The sequence below is a fragment of the Mytilus trossulus genome, chromosome 7 (assembly GCF_036588685.1).
Source record: "Mytilus trossulus isolate FHL-02 chromosome 7, PNRI_Mtr1.1.1.hap1, whole genome shotgun sequence".
Classification (NCBI taxonomy): Eukaryota; Metazoa; Mollusca; class Bivalvia; order Mytilida; family Mytilidae; genus Mytilus; species Mytilus trossulus.
Window position 1 is genome coordinate 84964918 of NC_086379.1, and position 17465 is coordinate 84982382.

A 17465-nucleotide genomic window follows, 5' to 3' on the forward strand; every position below is an offset into this window, starting at 1 on the left:
GTATTCAGAGTTTCTCCACCAATAAATATGTTATATCCGGTCACTCCACTTTCCTTATATTTATCCAGTAAAAAAAATCAGGTTTAAAATCTGTCACAGATTTAACTTTTTTATTGAGGGGAAATAAAGCATATATAGCCAATGTAGTTCATCTGATTAACATCACAGTCCATTTCTAGGCCTCCCCCCTCTTTTATAAAATATAATCAGTACCTGCAGCTGCAGCCTCCATTTGACTGTATCTTTTATTAAGGGAACATAAAGCAGATATAATCCATGCTGTCAAACTAGTCACACCACACACACCATTTTCTGTAAAAATAAATGTCTTCTTAAAAAATATTTACAGATGTACAATATAATTTAACAATCTACAAAATGTTAAAATATGGGGAAATTTAATTCAAATATTCTGGCAATTTACTTCAAATATGAGGGGATTTACTTCAAATTTGGGTAAATTTTCTTCAAATATGAGGGATTAACTTCAAATATGAGGGGATTTACTTCAAATATGAGGGGATTTACTTCAAATATGGGGGGATTTACTTCAAATATGAGGGAATAACTTCAAATATGGGGGAATATACTTTAAACAGTAAGTTGACTCTTATTTTATTATATTGACAGAATCCTTACCTTGGACAAATATCTGTATAGCCATTGTCATTTTCTTTAATCTGATGTTCTAACAAAGGGAGATAATCTAGTACACGATCCTTACCCTGGACAAATATCTGTATAGCCTTGTCATTTTCTTTAATCTGATGTTCTAACGAAGGGAGATAATCTAGTACATGATCCTTACCCTGGACAAATATCTGTATAGCCTTGTCATTTTCTTTAATCTGATGTTCTAACGAAGGGAGATAATCTAGTACATGATCCTTACCTTGGACAAATATCTGTATAGCCATGTCATTTTCTTTAATCTGATGTTCTAACGAAGGGAGATAATCTAGTACATGATCCTTACCTTGGACAAATATCTGTATAGCCTTGTCATTTTCTTTAATCTGATGTTCTAACAAAGGGAGATAATCTAGTACACGATCCTTACCCTGGACAAATATCTGTATAGCCTTGTCATTTTCTTTAATCTGATGTTCTAACAAAGGGAGATAATCTAGTACACGATCCTTACCTTGGACAAATATCTGTATTGCCTTGTCATTTTCTTTAATCTGATGTTCTAACGAAGGGAGATAATCTAGTACATGATCCTTACCTTGGACAAATATCTGTATTGCCTTGTCATTTTCTATAATCCGATGTTCTAACAAAGGGAGATAATCTAGTACACGATCCTTACCCTGGACAAATATCTGTATTGCCTTGTCATTTTCTTTAATCTGATGTTCTAACAAAGGGAGATAATCTAGTACATGATCCTTACCTTGGACAAATATCTGTATTGCCTTGTCATTTTCTTTTATCTGATGTTCTAACAAAGGGAGCTCAGCAGGATCTTGGTTTCTCCTCTCAAGGAGCTGCAATATTGGCACATTTGTTATTGTGTGAGTCATAGTACAGCAAATTACAAATAGACAAATAACTATTAAGTACTTGTTGTTTAAATAATTTGTTGCTATAAATTATTTATTTTTTTAAAGCAAGATACAATATTTAAGCAACTCTAAAATTTTATACAATTGAAAACTGACAACCAAATGAAATTTGATAATCTAAGGTTCACTATTATTGAATTTACTAACTTAATGTTATAATGATTTTAATCATTGTATCTACCAAAATAAGTTGTAATTTCAAATTATGAATTTTAATCTATTTTTTTCCCCCAAACATGTGCAAACCCCATATATATATATATATCTGGTAATAAATTCATAAAATAAATGGTTTAGAGAAAAAATTAATCCTCTAAGAGAAGTACATGGTATATGTGTACCTTAATTAATCTGCCATTCAGATCAGCTATAATCCCCTGTAGCTTGGCCTCAGTGTTTAGAATCAACTGTGCTTTCATTGGTGAGACATGTTGGTTGCCATAAAGTTCATGGAACTGATTCACTATACCATGGCACCTGTAACAAACAAATATACAAAAGGAATTACTTGGTAGGTTGAACCTTTGTATTGTATGTTTTAAATGTAATTAGTGTGGCATTACAGAGATAAAAGATACTTTCATTTTTCACTGTGAAAATATTATCAAATATTGGAGATTTATCAAAAGAAGGAAATTTTTTATTGTCCATAAACTCGAAAATCCTCCTTTTATATGAATAAAACCCACAACTCAAAAATGTAAAATCTAAAATTAAAAAAACAAAACAAAAGGGGGTCATGTCAATAGATATAGGAAGATGTGGTGTGAGTGCCAATGAGACAACTCTCCATCCAAATAACAATAATAATTACTATACATATTAACAATTCGCCAAAGTTTTATGCAAGTTAGTTAAAGCGTCTTGAGTAAATGTCTGAAATGTTGATGATAGACAGACAGATGGACAAAGGTATACCATAATATGTTCTGTAAAAAGGCGAGAAAACCTTACACTTATAGAAGGACAAATGTGTGTTTAAAGACAATAGAATTTACCTACTACTATATTTGTTAGTTTCTGTGTCATTTAATCATACCACACCTTCTTTTCCAAAATATATAAACACTTATTTCAAAACTTACCTTTCAGATGTAAAATCACAGACCACTTCCTGTAGAAAACATAAATAGTGATATGTTCTGTTCTGGTCAGCAAAGGTTGTACCAAACTACAATATATATATAAACATGTATAAAGTGTGAACACAGAAGTGTGTCTGCTTCTGTAGCATACTAAAACCAGGAACATAAGTAATGATATGTCCTGTTCTGGTCAGCAAAGGTTTTGCCAAACTACAATATAAATACATGTATATAGTGTGGACACAGAATTGTGTTTGCTCCTGTATTCTACTAAAACCAGAAACATAAACAGTGACACATGCTGTTCTGGTCAGCAAATGTTCAACCAAACTACAATATATATAAACAAATATTTATTAAGTGTGGACACAGATGTGTGTCTGTACCTGTATGATAAGAAAGCATAATATTATAGTATGGATGGGAAAAATTATGTATTGTTACTATATTTATGGAGTGGTACACATATAGATTTACAAATAAAACAATAAACACAATAATGTTAAACAGATACATTCTTTGTGTAGAATCATACCACATCTTACTTACCTGTGAAACTATTGCAGCATAAGTATGGAGAACGTCTATGGCATGGTGTAAATTGGACCTTTGTACAGTCAAATGACTTGACATCTCTGCTTCTAATTGTTCACACTGAAAATTGAATGTTAATAATTAGTATAGTATTCATAATATATTTTTCAAGAAAAAACATTTCATAATATAATCAATGTCTGCTAAATCAATAGTTTAGTGGACTGTTTAGAATCAGTTAAAATGAGAACAGACAGATCATTGGTCTGTTTATATTATAAATGGACTTGTAAAGTAAGAGGGCAGTTATATAGTGTTTGTGAGGTGGTGAACATTCAACCAATATGTTTTTAAAAAATTCTGAAAATTCTGCATCAGTAAAATGACATGAATTTGAGATATTGAAACTATCATTCACTAAGCATGTGTCTTTACACTAAAACTATTTTTTTTATAGATTTTACTAAATATTTCAGGATCTTGAATACGTTAGATAACATCTGACCTTGTTGAGCTAAATGATGGAAAAGCTAATTCCAACCAATAATTAAACAATGTCATTCAATACTAACCTGTTGAACAATTTGACCTTGACCTGCACCCTGAAGAAATTCTGTGGCAGCAGCAAAGCTTGGTGGACCTATATTTAGATTGGTGGCAAACTCTGCACACATCTTCTGGAAGGAAGAGCCTTGAATTCTTTCAATCACATGCTGCAAAAGTCAATCAATAAAGTTAGAGCAAGTTTGAATGTTCTGTATCCATAATATCATACCCGTAGCCAGGGGGGTTCAGACGAACCCCCCCTTGAAAACAAATAAGCACTGTTAAAGTCAATGTTCTGTTCGAATTGTAACTGTTAAAGTCGAGTTTGTGAGTCAAACGAACCCCCATTTTGAAATTCCTGGCTACGGGCCTGAATATTTTAATGGAAGAATCATTTCATTCAAAAGGTCAAAAAGTCAATTTGTATTTGAAACTTAAGGAAAAACATTCAAATTATAAAGCTACAATACTTAAAGATTAACACTCAATAAACTAGTTGTGTCAAAGCAACACGAATGGCCCGTCTCAAAAAGTTAAAAAATCTGCAATTTCAATAACACATGTGGACACAAGCATGATGGTAGTCTCACATAAAAAAATCAGCTCAAAATCCGGAGGCGTATAGAAAAGAAGTCTGTATAACTGTGATTTTCAACAATTTTCAAAGTTGAAAATCCTTAGTTTTGGCAATAATTAGTGGAGCGGAACGTAACTTAAACTTGATCTGTAACTCATCATGAGTAACTAACAAATAAAAAAAAAAGCTCAATATAACTGTGATTTTTAACAATTTATCAATATAGAGCGGAACAAACTTGAACTTGATCTGTAACTCATCATGGTTAACTCACAAACAAAAAATTAGCCCAATAACTGAAGGTGTTTAGAAAAAAACTCTGTATTGTATAGTTTGTTGTGGAATGACTGAATTTCGGATAAGGATAAAACTATATGGCACTGACAACTTCGTTGCGGGACCATAAAAACTAAATTTTTAATCTAAAGCAATATAGATTCTTCTATTTTGAAGGTTTTAATGTGTTCATCTAGAACAATCAAGTGGACCATAATTATACCTTATGTAGTTTCTGCCAGTGACTGAATTCATTAATTTTCTCCTGTATAACCTCTTGTACGCTGTCTCTGGTTGTTTTTACCACAGCATAGTCTTCATACCTATATCAAAACAATGTTAAATATCAAATTTTTTACTTAAAAATAGAAATATTGCAGACATATGGTATTTTTTACTTACATCTAGGACTTTTGCATACACATGGTATTTTTCACTAACAACTAGGATTTTTATATTATTTATATGCTTTTTACCTTTCTTTCAGTGTATAAAGCTGGTGTTCTGGATCAGTAAGACAGTCAGCTATCAGTGATTTCAAGTCCCTCATGTTATGTACATTGTTGAGCTGTGTATAGTAAGAGTCTGCTATTCCTAACCAGTTCTGTATCTGTTCCTTTAGTTTGGGCAGAGCTGATGATACATCGTCCCTGCAATTAAACAAAAACAGTCTTCTAGACTTCTGTTCACATTTTTACAAGTTTTCAGACTTCCCCATTGACATAGGATAGGTACTGAGGAATATTTTGTTCTATTACAATTGTTACTTATAGGACATATGATGTAAATATGAATTTTATAAATGGCATACCTCTGAAGCACTTTTCTGCATATGCCATCACCATGAACACTGGAAGCTAACTATCCAAGAGCTAAGTATGTATAAGTACTGAATATGTGAAGCATTATATCACCAAAAGGGATAAAAGAATAAGCATCTTTAATCCAACATGCTAACAGAAAACAGACCCATACCTCACACAACAAATTGAGAGAAAAACTAAGTATATACAGTGGAATAAATCATTTCCCTTACCTAATGTAGAAAAAAATTGAACAATTTAGAATAGTAGTGGAATAAACTATTCATATCCCTTCTCAAAGGGAGATAACAAATGGAAAGAAAAACTCTTTGAGGTTGAAATTATCTCCGAGGCAAGATGATAATATGATTTACCTGTTTTTGGTCCATGCTGATTTCATCTCTGCCATTCTAATTGAGAACATGCTGATGGTTATCTCCCTTTCCATGTCTCTTTTACTCTGCCTTATCTCCCCTGTATTGGGTACAGCTGTACCACCACCATAGAAAGCTCCAGTGTACCCTGCCTCATTCCCAGTTGTCCAATCAACAAGAGGATCATACACAAAAGCTTCCAGTAATGTCAGGAGTGTTTCTCTGCCTTTTCTCATTGTCTTTATCACATGTTCACTGGCAATTCGGAATGTTCCCTGAAAAAAATTAGGCAAATCATCAATTCCTGTTTAATAGTGATTCTAAAAGGAACATTCAAACTCATAAGTAGAAATAGATTGACAGTGCCAAGGATGAAAAAGACCAACAGTACACAAAACACAACATAGAACTCTAACGACCAACACAAACCCCACACAAAACTGAAAATAAAGTGAGAAGACATTGTTTCCCACTAAGTGGCCTTCATCTGGATGCATTTACATGTCTTGACCATTTTTATAACATACCAACTCAAACATGTGAAAAGGTTTATAACTTAAAAGTCCTGTTGATTTCTTAATGTCCAGTAACAAATATTTCATGTACAAATTAACAGTTAATAAGTTGTTAGTAGATATAAGAAGATGTGGTATGAGTGAACTCGCCATCTAAGTCATAATGTAAAAAAGTAAACCAATATAGGTCAAAGTAGTCTTCAACAAGGAGCCTTGGCTCACACTGAACAAACAGCAAGCTATAAAGGGTGCAAAAATGTGCATGGTAAGCCGAATGGAATGAAAGGCAGGAAATGTGGATTGCAATTAGAGAATGGTTATTGTGAAAAAAAGTACCTACAGACATCAAAAGAGTTGCTATGAGTAAGGAGGGTAATTTCAAGTATTATAATGTGTCAATACTATGATTCTCTTCAGCAGTAATTATGAAAATTGGACATTCAAGTATTACATATATTAAACATAAGGAATGTTTTTCTTAATTTGAAATATGTTGACCTTAAAGTTAAACTTTGGGTTAAGACATTTTTATTAGAAGAAATCATCATGTGGCAACAGTTCAATAAATGGCACCCCACTCTAAGAAATAAACACTAAAGCCAAGTGAGAGTTTATTCTAAAGGATGACATATGGAGCTGATGTTAAATATTTTATCATTAAGTTCAGTGTTTACATAGAATAAAGAAGAAGAGATGTGGTTGATTGCTAAATAAGACAACTATCCATTACGCTGTAAACAATAACAGGTCAGTGCACAGCTATGATTGCTTATAGCACAACAAGTCTGTAATGACCAAATGGCAGAAGACGTGAACAATCACACGTATCCATAACAGAAACTATTAAGTTGAATTGATCACATCAAACAATCATATGAATATTTAAATAATAAATAGATATTAATTGTACTAACATGCTTGTAATAGTAAATGCCTATAGCCTCTAGACATCTCACCATTATTATCTACATTATCTCAGAACAATCACCCACACAATCATGATCATCACAGCAGTAAACATCATGAAAAACTAAATATCTTCAGGCAATGACCAAAAATCTAATTCAAACGTAAAGTCCTATAGTTTCAGAAATAATTACCAGGTTTTTATGATTGCTAATAATGGTACTAGGTGAAAATTACAATAATAAGTACTGATGATACATATATATATATGTATGGAAATCTGTTTTCTAAAAAAAATACAAGTTGTAGCTTTGCAGGCTTTTGTTCACAAGATTGGTTTCAATCGTTTTATAGTCAATTATATAAATGGGTAATAGGGCTTACAGGTGTCAATGGTTAAATAATTTGGTAATGTTTAAGACAAAAACCATTTTTAATCCAGTAGCCTGAAGCCTGATTATACCATTGACTTTACTGACAGTGTAACAGATGGGTCAGTTGGCAGTAGTTGTAACTTTAATTGCTGTACCTATAATGCAAACTTCATAGATATGTTTGATAGCTCATTTTGAATTTGAGATATTTTCACAAATATGGTTTAATTTTCAGGGTACAAGGGGATTTTTTTATTTTTGTACTTTAGCACACCCTGAAAACTATGGGGCATTCTTGAGGTAAAACAATATTTTTTTCACACAATCACTTCTTTTAAAATTTACTTCTTTGCATACATTTAACGTTTCCATAGTTTTACAACTTTATTCTTAAGACTTGTGGTCCTTTGTTCTCAAAATCAGCACATATAGTTAAGTTCAGTCACATTGTTTAGCCAATCAGAAAACATGTTACATCCAAAATTAAATTATTCAGTTATGGACAATAAACAATATGTGAAGAGAAAACCTCCAACTTTTGGACCAGGTGAGCTAAATTCTATCACAAGCTTTCCTGGTGAAAAACTTACTTCCGACCTTTGGACCAGGTGAGCTAATTTTGATCACAAGCTTTCCTGGAGAAAACCTGACTCCAGACCTTCGGACCAGGTGAGCTAATTTTGATCACAAGCTTTCCTGGAGAGAACCTGACTCCAGACCTTTGGACCAGGTGAGCTAATTCCTATCACAAGCTTTCCTGGAGAGAACCTGACTTCAGACATTTGGACCAGGTGAGCTAATTTTGATCACAAGCTTTCCTGGAGAGAACCTGACTCCAGACCTTTGGACCAGGTGAGCTAATTCCTATCACAAGCTTTCCTGGAGAGAACCCGACTTCAGACATTTGGACCAGGTGAGCTAATTTTGATCACAAGCATTCCTGGAGAGAACCTGACTTCAGACATTTGGACCAGGTGAGCTAATTTTGATCACAAGCTTTCCTGGAGAAAACCTGACTCCAGACTTTTAGACCAGGTGAGCTAATTTCGATCACAAACTTTCCTGGAGAGAACCTGACTCTGGACCAGGTGAGCTTATTTCTATCACATGCCTACCTGGAGAAAACCTGACTCCAGACCTTTGGACCAGGTGAGCTAATTTTGATCACAAACTTTCCTTGAGAAAACCTGACTTCAGACCTTTGGACCAGGTGAGCTAATTTTGATCACATGCTTTCTTTGAGAAAACCAGACTTCAGACTTTTGAACCAGGTGAGCTAATTTCTACCATATGCTTTCCTGGAGAAAACCTGACTGCAGACCATTGGACCAGGTGAGCTTATTTCTACCATATGCTTTCTTGGAGAGAACCCGACTGCAGACCATTGGACCAGGTGAGCTAATTTCTACCATATGCTTTCCTGGAGAAAACCTGACTGCAGACTTTTGAACCAGGTGAGCTTATTTCTACCATATGCTTTCCTGGAGAAAACCTGACTGCAGACCATTGGACCAGGTGAGCTAATTTCTATCACATGCTTTCCTGGAGAGAGTTGTAAATCACTGTATTGAAACATTTTAGATAAAGAACAATAATAGTAAAACCTTGTAGCTTTGATTTATGACTTCTTTCTTTGTATTTGATGAGATTCTTGTCTCCTATGCTCCCATCCCATAATTACAATTGTTCTGGTAAATCATCAAAAACTAACAATATATATCATTTTTATTGAAAATCATGATTTACAATTACAAAAATAAATAAATAAAACAACTTGAGCCAGGTAAGGTATACAAATGCAGGATATGTCAACATTGAATGTTTATTGAAGAAATGTGTAAAGGTTGCTAATGAAGATTCTGAAAAACAATTATTTTATGTCATACAATATCTTTTTTGCATGTATAATTCAAATCTCTAGTGAAATAAAATTGTTGTTAAAAGGGAAAAAACAAAGGCTTAATTTATGGAGAATACAATATATAAAAAGCCAGACAGGAAACAATTCCCAGATACTGTCTTTGTGCATTATATCGTGCAGGATACATAACACAAAACAGAACAGCACATTTAAGACAAAAAACATACATAGAAAGAGAAGACATGTTTCTTACAGGACACAATAAGGGGAAAAAGAGAGGACATGTTTCAAAAATGACACAATACAGAGAAAAAGAGAGGACATGTTTCAAAAATGACACAATACAGAGAAAAAGAGAGGACATGTTTCAAAAATGACACAATACAGAGAAAAAGAGAGGACATGTTTCAAAAATGACACAATACAGAGAAAAAGAGAGGACATGTTTCAAAAATGACACAATACAGAGAAAAAGAGAGGACATGTTTCAAAAATGACACAATACAGAGAAAAAGAAGGCATTTTTCACACATGTACAGGAAACTATACACAGAAAACACATGTACAGGAAACTATACACAGAAAACACATGTACAGGAAACTATACACAGAAAACACATGTACAGAAAACTATACACAGAAAGGGGCAAAACATGTACAGGAAACTAAACATATACACAGACAAGGGCAACACATGTACAGGAAACTATACACAGAAAAAGGTCAAATTTTTTACAGGTAACTATACACAGAAATAGGGCAAATTTTTTACACAGAAAGAAAAGACATATTTCACTAAGATTCAAGGAAAAAAAAGACAGGGCTCTTTTCACACATGACAAAATACACAGAAAGAGAGTGCACTTTTTGCACAGAAAGAGAGTACACATTTTACAGAGGAACAAGTTACAAAAAATAAAGGCACTTTTATATTTTTTAAAACTTTTTCCATTATAAAACATATTTTCAAACTTGTTGGCAGTTGCAAATTATATTTTCAAACTTTACATTTTTGTCTAAGTCACTTTGTCACTTCCTTCAATTTATGAATTATCCAGAAAGAGTCAAAACATAAAATAAATATATTCAGGTACAGATTCAAAAGGGTAAAACTTAATGCCCCCTCCACCATGGTGACGGCATACAAACATGAAAAATGGAGTAATATCACTTTTAGTTGAGATTTTTTGAAAACCTGTCCAATGAATTTTGTATAAAGATGATACGTTGTCGCTTCTGAAATTTCATTGATGTGTCATTATATATATTCAACAATAAGAACATATGAAAAAGTGATGTTTGTTATCCTGTGAAGGTTTTAACCCTTTCCTCCATTGATATTTTATTTGTACATACTTGATTTGCATAGGATTTTTTCAATAATTTTTTTTTATCAGGTTTAAAGTATTAATGCATTGCAAAAAGGAATATTTCATCAATGAAATTCTAGTCAGATGTTCTCTTTAATATTCTTTTTATATTAGATACAAATTTTATTAGGTCTGATACAGATTTTTTGCAGTTAAGACATTTCAACTGAGACACTACACAGGCGTCAAAAGGCGTCATTATGGAGTAAAGGGGGTGGCGTCAAAAAGCATCATTATGGTGGAAAGGGTTAAATAATTAGACAGCATTTCAATCACAATTTTATAATCAGAATTTGTTCATTTAAATGAGAAACAAATCATATTGTTACATTTTCTTTTTTATTAAATTCAAGGAAAAACCTAAACCAATAAGTTACAATTTAAGATGTTTAAAGACTTTCATACTACAATAATTACAATTATTTTTAAGTAATAAAAAGTAATATTTTTTTTCTTCAAAATTAAAAGGCATTTCTGTTCTATATGTGCTTTAGAAACATACAAAATTGCATTGAAATCTATGAAATCATTACCAGTTACAACATCAAAGGTCTGGTTGTAAATATAAACAAATTGAGCAATAGAAAACAATGTTTTTGTTTGTAATTAATTGTCAACCAGAGCCGTCGTGATATCTCGTAATGGTATAACCTGAACGACCTGAGTGTTTGGTGCTGAGTTGTGAAGCGACACAGAGTTCATGTCCCATCCAGTCTCAAACTTCTGACACAAACAAATTATCTTCCTGAATGCCTCTTTATACTGTTTATTTTTCCATACATAGATGAATGGGTTAATAACAGAATTCAGGAGTCCCAGAAATACGAGAAAGTTAGAGATAAACGCTCGATTGACGCTGAATTCTAATGCCTGTATAATCTGTATGACAGCAAACGGTAACCAACACAGTGAGAACCCTAGCATAACAACAGCCATGATCACCGCCATCTTCATCTCTTTCTGTATACGGACATGAATACTAGTGTTAAAACATTGTTCTGACATGATTTTCTTCTTGTGTGACCAAGCTACAAAAAACACTCGACAATAGATTAGAAACATGATGACTGGCAGAACAATGAAATGTAAAGCCACCAATAGTCGGTACGATGTGGCCATCACCAGTTCATAAGCACAGAACATCCCTGATTTAAATGTATTGTAGCCCAGTAATGGTATGATGGCTAGAGTGGCAGCATATATCCAGACGATACAGATTAAGATGTTGGCCACTTTCTCTGACATAATCACATGATATCGTAACGGATATAATACAGCAATGTAACGATCGACAACGGTGAAAAATAGCGACAACAACGACGATGTGCTGGTGAAGATGATCAGCTCAAATCTCAACAAACATGACTCAATAATAAAGTTTAACTCTGGATAAAAGAAGAAGGAGATCTGGAATGGTAAAGTTATTCCCAGACAGAGATCTGCTATGGCCAAGTTAGCAATGAATCTCCCTGTAGATGTCTGTAAGTGGTGGAATCGTTTGAAGGCACACAACACTAAAACATTGCCAGTCACAATAAAAAACATAATCAGAACTTGGAAAGTCACAATTGCAATTTCAAATGTTGATATATTAGTATCCGTTGTTGAGTTCGTCATGATTGTAGATTCAAATTTTACTTTGTTTTTAACAGAAATTCTAAACTGTTTTAAACAAGTATCCAAAGATTCTAGTTACAAATCAACTTTTAAAGTTCAAATATAAAAAGTAGAAAATCTAAGTTTTGTTTTCACTATGTCCTTTACTAATGCTGACATCATCTTACATTTTGTATTGAACATTGTTTGCTGTTCACATAACAGAGTTTTCAACTTAAAAAGTACTCTTGGTCCACTTTTTTTAATTCCATCAAACAGTTAAAATTGTTAACAGTGAATAATAAGTTATCTTCCAAACTCTGCATCTATGTCTGTGTTTCCTTTTTGAATGAAGAATATTATCAGCTTAAAAGTTTTTAATTTCCCTTTATTAAGAGCTCTAACATTTCAGCATTGTATTTATCCATATTTGTTGAGAATATTTTTTTTACCTATTTTCCAATTTGTATTTGTGACAACTAACTGTTGTATAGCAGACAGAGTATTTATATTACCAATAATCATCTTACAACAGGTAAGTAAGATCACCGTAACAGAGATCATCGTTACCTCATTACTTCTCAATCAGTTTAATTGTCTTCATATAATTACTGATATCTATCAAAAGTGAAAATAAAATAAAACCACTTTTTTTTAAATGAAATAAAATATTACGAGTTTAGTATAGAATTTGACAAACATTTTATTTTCTCATCAAAACACACTAGTGCTGCAAAGTCTCGCCTATTGGCACATGATTCAGAATGAACCATTTAAAGAAAATATTATTCTGAGATAAGTAGAATCATCAAAAATAAAGTGACCATCAAAAGTAAATGATTATATTTCAGTTTAAAACAGAGGAAATATGTGAGAAGAACATAACCCCTATCATACTAACAACTGATTTTAGAATAAATGTGTTTAGTTTTGATGCAAAGACCCTATAAGAGAATCAATATAATACCAAAATATGTCATGTTTATGTCATGACAACAGTATTATATTTCTTCTGAATAATTCTGTTTAAAGGTTTTTGTTAACTTTGGAGGTGAATATCAACATTTTTGTGCTTTTTAAAGAATATGACCATAAAAGATTGGGTGTGAAATACCTGAACATATAAGATGTCTGCATGTTGATTTATATCTAAGAATGATGTCCTTGTACTGATGATAAAATTTAGTATATGTTTTGACTGGTTTGTGATATTGAAAACCCTAGTGTAATAATTTTTCAGTATAACAGAGATTTCTTTTGTTTAAATAAAATACGTTGTTACATACAGAGTGTGGCCATAAGTATTCGTCACTTGAGATTTTTCACTGTATATTGTATATAAACTACATTTTTTCAAAAAAATATTTTGGAGTCATTTTTGGTTTGATTTTGAGTATAGAGTAGATAGAATCATTAGTTAACAACATATGACTATTTTCAAAAATCTTCGTTTCTGATGGCTTCAAATTCTTCCCTTTTTTTCAGAAAACTATAATTCATAAATTTTAAGAACCCGCAAATTTGTTATTTTTGCTTATTTCACCAAAAATGATACCCACAAATAAAAGAAAATTCCCAGTAAATGTAATCCAAGCTTTATTTTTGAAGCTATTATTCTTATATCTGACGGTGCTGGTTAATTAAGGTTTATTTTAATTAGATTATAATGGTTTTATGTTACAAGTTAGATTTCTGATGTCAAATGATATCTTGTTTTTCATGTTATTATATGTACACAGTTTTATTTGTTGGTGTTGGTTAATTAATGGTCATCTTTAGTTTAAGGTGTATATGAGCTCAAGTTCCTAATAGAGCTGTCCAATTTTATAGTCACAGAGAGTTTTGGTTAATTAATGTTTCTATTTAGATTATAGTGGTTTAGAATGTTACAATATTAAACAAGAAAGTGTGCCATTATGTGGTATGATTGCCAATGATTCAACTCAGTCTCTCCACAAGAGACCAAAATGACACAGAAATTAACAACTATAGTTCACAGTATGGCCTTCAACAATGAGCAAAACCCATACCACATAGTCAGACTTGTTTTCGGAAGTCAAACGATTTTTTGTTTTTCATGTGATTATATGAACAAAGTTTTATTTTTGGTGTTGGTTAATAAATGGTCATCTCTAGCTTGAAGGTGTATATGTGCTCAAGGTTCTGAATGGTGTTGGTGAATTAAGAGTGATATCTTCCTTAGTAAGATATCAGATGATGGCATGGTATTGACAAGGTTCTATGAACAGACACATAAACAGAATAACAGCCTTTACGCGTTTGATGTTATACAACTCTGATCTTCCTTAGTAAGATATCAGTGGATGGCATTGTATTGACAAGAGTTCTATGAACAGACACATAAACAGAATAACAGCCTTGGCCTGTTTGATGTTATACAACTCTGATCTTCCTTATTAAGATATCAATGGATGGCATTGTATTGACAAGAGTTCTATGAACAGACACATAAACAGAATAACAGCCTTCACCCGTTTGATGTTATACAACTCTGATCTTCCTTATTAAGATATCAGTGGATGGCATGGTATTGACAAGAGTTCTATGAACAGACACATAAACAGAATAGCAGCCTTCACCCGTTTGATGTTATACAACTCTGATCTTCCTTATTAAGATATCAGTGGATGGCATGGTATTGACAAGAGTTCTATGAACAGACACATAAACAGAATAACAGCCTTTACCCATTTGATGTTATACAACTCTGATCTTCCTTAGTAAGATATCAGTGGATGGCATGGTATTGACAAGAGTTCTATGAACAGACACATAAACAGAATAACAGCCTTTACCCTTTTGATGTTATACAACTCTGATCTTCCTTATTAAGATATCAGTGGATGGTATTGTATTGACAAGAGTTCTATGAACAGACACATAAACAGAATAACAGCCTTTACCCGTTTGATGTTATACAACTCTGATCTTCCTTATTAAGATATCAGTGGATGGTATTGTATTGACAAGAGTTCTATGAACAGACACATAAACAGAATAACAGCCTTTACCTGTTTGATGTTATACAACTCTGATCTTCCTTATTAAGATATCAGTGGATGGTATTGTATTGACAAGAGTTCTATGAACAGACACATAAACAGAATAACAGCCTTTACCCGTTTGATGTTATACAACTCTGATCTTCCTTATTAAGATATCAGTGGATGGTATTGTATTGACAAGAGTTCTATGAACAGACACATAAACAGAATAACAGCCTTTACCCATTTGATGTTATACAACTCTGATCTTCCTTATTAAGATATCAGTGGATGGCATGGTATTGACAAGAGTTCTATGAACAGACACATAAACAGAATAACAGCCTTTACCCGTTTGATGTTATACAACTCTGATCTTCCTTAGTAAGATATCAGTGGATGGCATGGTATTGACAAGAGTTCTATGAACAGACACATAAACAGAAAAACAGCCTTTACCCATTTGATGTTATACAACTCTGATCTTCCTTATTAAGATATCAGTGGATGGCATGGTATTGACAAGAGTTCTATGAACAGACACATAAACAGAATAACAGCCTTTACCCGTTTGATGTTATACAACTCTGATCTTCCTTATTAAGATATCAGTGGATGGCATGGTATTGACAAGAGTTCTATGAACAGACACATAAACAGAATAACAGCATTTACCCGTTTGATGTTATACAACTCTGATCTTCCTAAGAAAGATATCAGTGGATGGCATTGTATTGACAAGAGTTCTATGAACAGACACATAAACAGAATAACAGCCTTTACCTGTTTGATGTTATTCAACTCTGATCTTCCTTATTAAGATATCAGTGGATGGCATTGTATTGACAAGAGTTCTATGAACAGACACATAAACAGAATAACAGCCTTTACCTGTTTGATGTTATTCAACTCTGATCTTCCTTATTAAGATATCAGTGGATGGCATTGTATTGACAAGAGTTCTATGAACAGACACATAAACAGAATAACAGCCTTTACCTGTTTGATGTTATTCAACTCTGATCTTCCTTAGTAGGATACAGTGGATGGCATGGTATTGACAAGAGTTCTATGAACAGACACATAAACAGAATAACAGCCTTTACCCGTTTGATGTTATACAACTCTGGTCTTCCTTATTAAGATATCAGTGGATGGTATTGTATTGACAAGAGTTCTATGAACAGACACATAAACAGAATAGCAGCCTTTACCTGTTTGATGTTATTCAACTCTGATCTTCCTTATTAAGATATCAGTGGATGGCATTGTATTGACAAGAGTTCTATGAACAGACACATAAACAGAATAACAGCCTTTACCCATTTGATGTTATAGAACTCTGGTCTTCCTTATTAAGATATCAGTGGATGGCATGGTATTGACAAGAGTTCTATGAACAGACACATAAACAGAATTACAGCCTTTACCTGTTTGATGTTATACAACTCTGATCTTCCTTATTAAGATATCAGTGGATGGCATGGTATTGACAAGAGTTCTATGAACAGACACATAAACAGAATAACAGCCTTTACCCGTTTGATGTTATACAACTTTGATCTTCCTTATTAAGATATCAGTGGATGGCATGGTATTGACAAGAGTTCTATGAACAGACACATAAACAGAATAACAGCTTTTACCCGTTTGATGTTATACAACTCTGATCTTCCTTATTAAGATATCAGTGGATGGCATGGTATTGACAAGAGTTCTATGAACAGACACATAAACAGAATAACAGCCTTTACCCGTTTGATGTTATACAACTCTGATCTTCCTTATTAAGATATCAGTGGATGGCATTGTATTGACAAGAGTTGTATGAACAGACACATAAACAGAATAACAGCCTTGGCCTGTTTGATGTTATACAACTCTGATCTTCCTTATTAAGATATCAGTGGATGGCATGGTATTGACAAGAGTTCTATGAACAGACACATAAACAGAATAACAGCCTTCACCCGTTTGATGTTATACAACTCTGATCTTCCTTAGTAGGATATCAGTGGATGGCATTGTATTGACAAGAGTTCTATGAACAGACACATAAACAGAATAACAGCCTT

General features: G+C 33.0%; 2 protein-coding genes across 2 annotated transcripts in view; both read right to left on the reverse strand.

The window, feature by feature from the left end:
• The window catches only part of LOC134726048 (serine/threonine-protein kinase SMG1-like), a 132952-nt gene that overhangs the window by 19275 nt on the left and 96212 nt on the right, over nucleotides 1-17465 (reverse strand). The window contains exons 49-57 of the mRNA XM_063590433.1: nucleotides 5764-6038; nucleotides 5063-5236; nucleotides 4810-4909; nucleotides 3760-3900; nucleotides 3203-3307; nucleotides 2654-2739; nucleotides 1910-2045; nucleotides 1397-1490; nucleotides 214-312 (exon numbers count right to left, since the gene is read on the reverse strand). Coding sequence (XP_063446503.1) covers nucleotides 214-312; nucleotides 1397-1490; nucleotides 1910-2045; nucleotides 2654-2739; nucleotides 3203-3307; nucleotides 3760-3900; nucleotides 4810-4909; nucleotides 5063-5236; nucleotides 5764-6038 — 1210 coding nt within the window. The remainder of the gene's footprint in view (nucleotides 1-213; nucleotides 313-1396; nucleotides 1491-1909; nucleotides 2046-2653; nucleotides 2740-3202; nucleotides 3308-3759; nucleotides 3901-4809; nucleotides 4910-5062; nucleotides 5237-5763; nucleotides 6039-17465) is intronic.
• Nucleotides 11360-12464, reverse strand: LOC134727302 (adenosine receptor A2b-like). Its single transcript, XM_063591683.1, has one exon. The coding sequence runs from the start codon at nucleotides 12404-12406 to the stop codon at nucleotides 11396-11398; it is 1011 nt and encodes a 336-aa protein (XP_063447753.1). The 5' UTR covers nucleotides 12407-12464; the 3' UTR covers nucleotides 11360-11395.

What these genes read in the sequence shown, in the direction of transcription:
- LOC134727302 (XM_063591683.1), bottom strand. Translation starts at nt 12,406, where the DNA reads ATGACGAACTCAACAACGGATACTAATATATCAACATTTGAAATTGCA.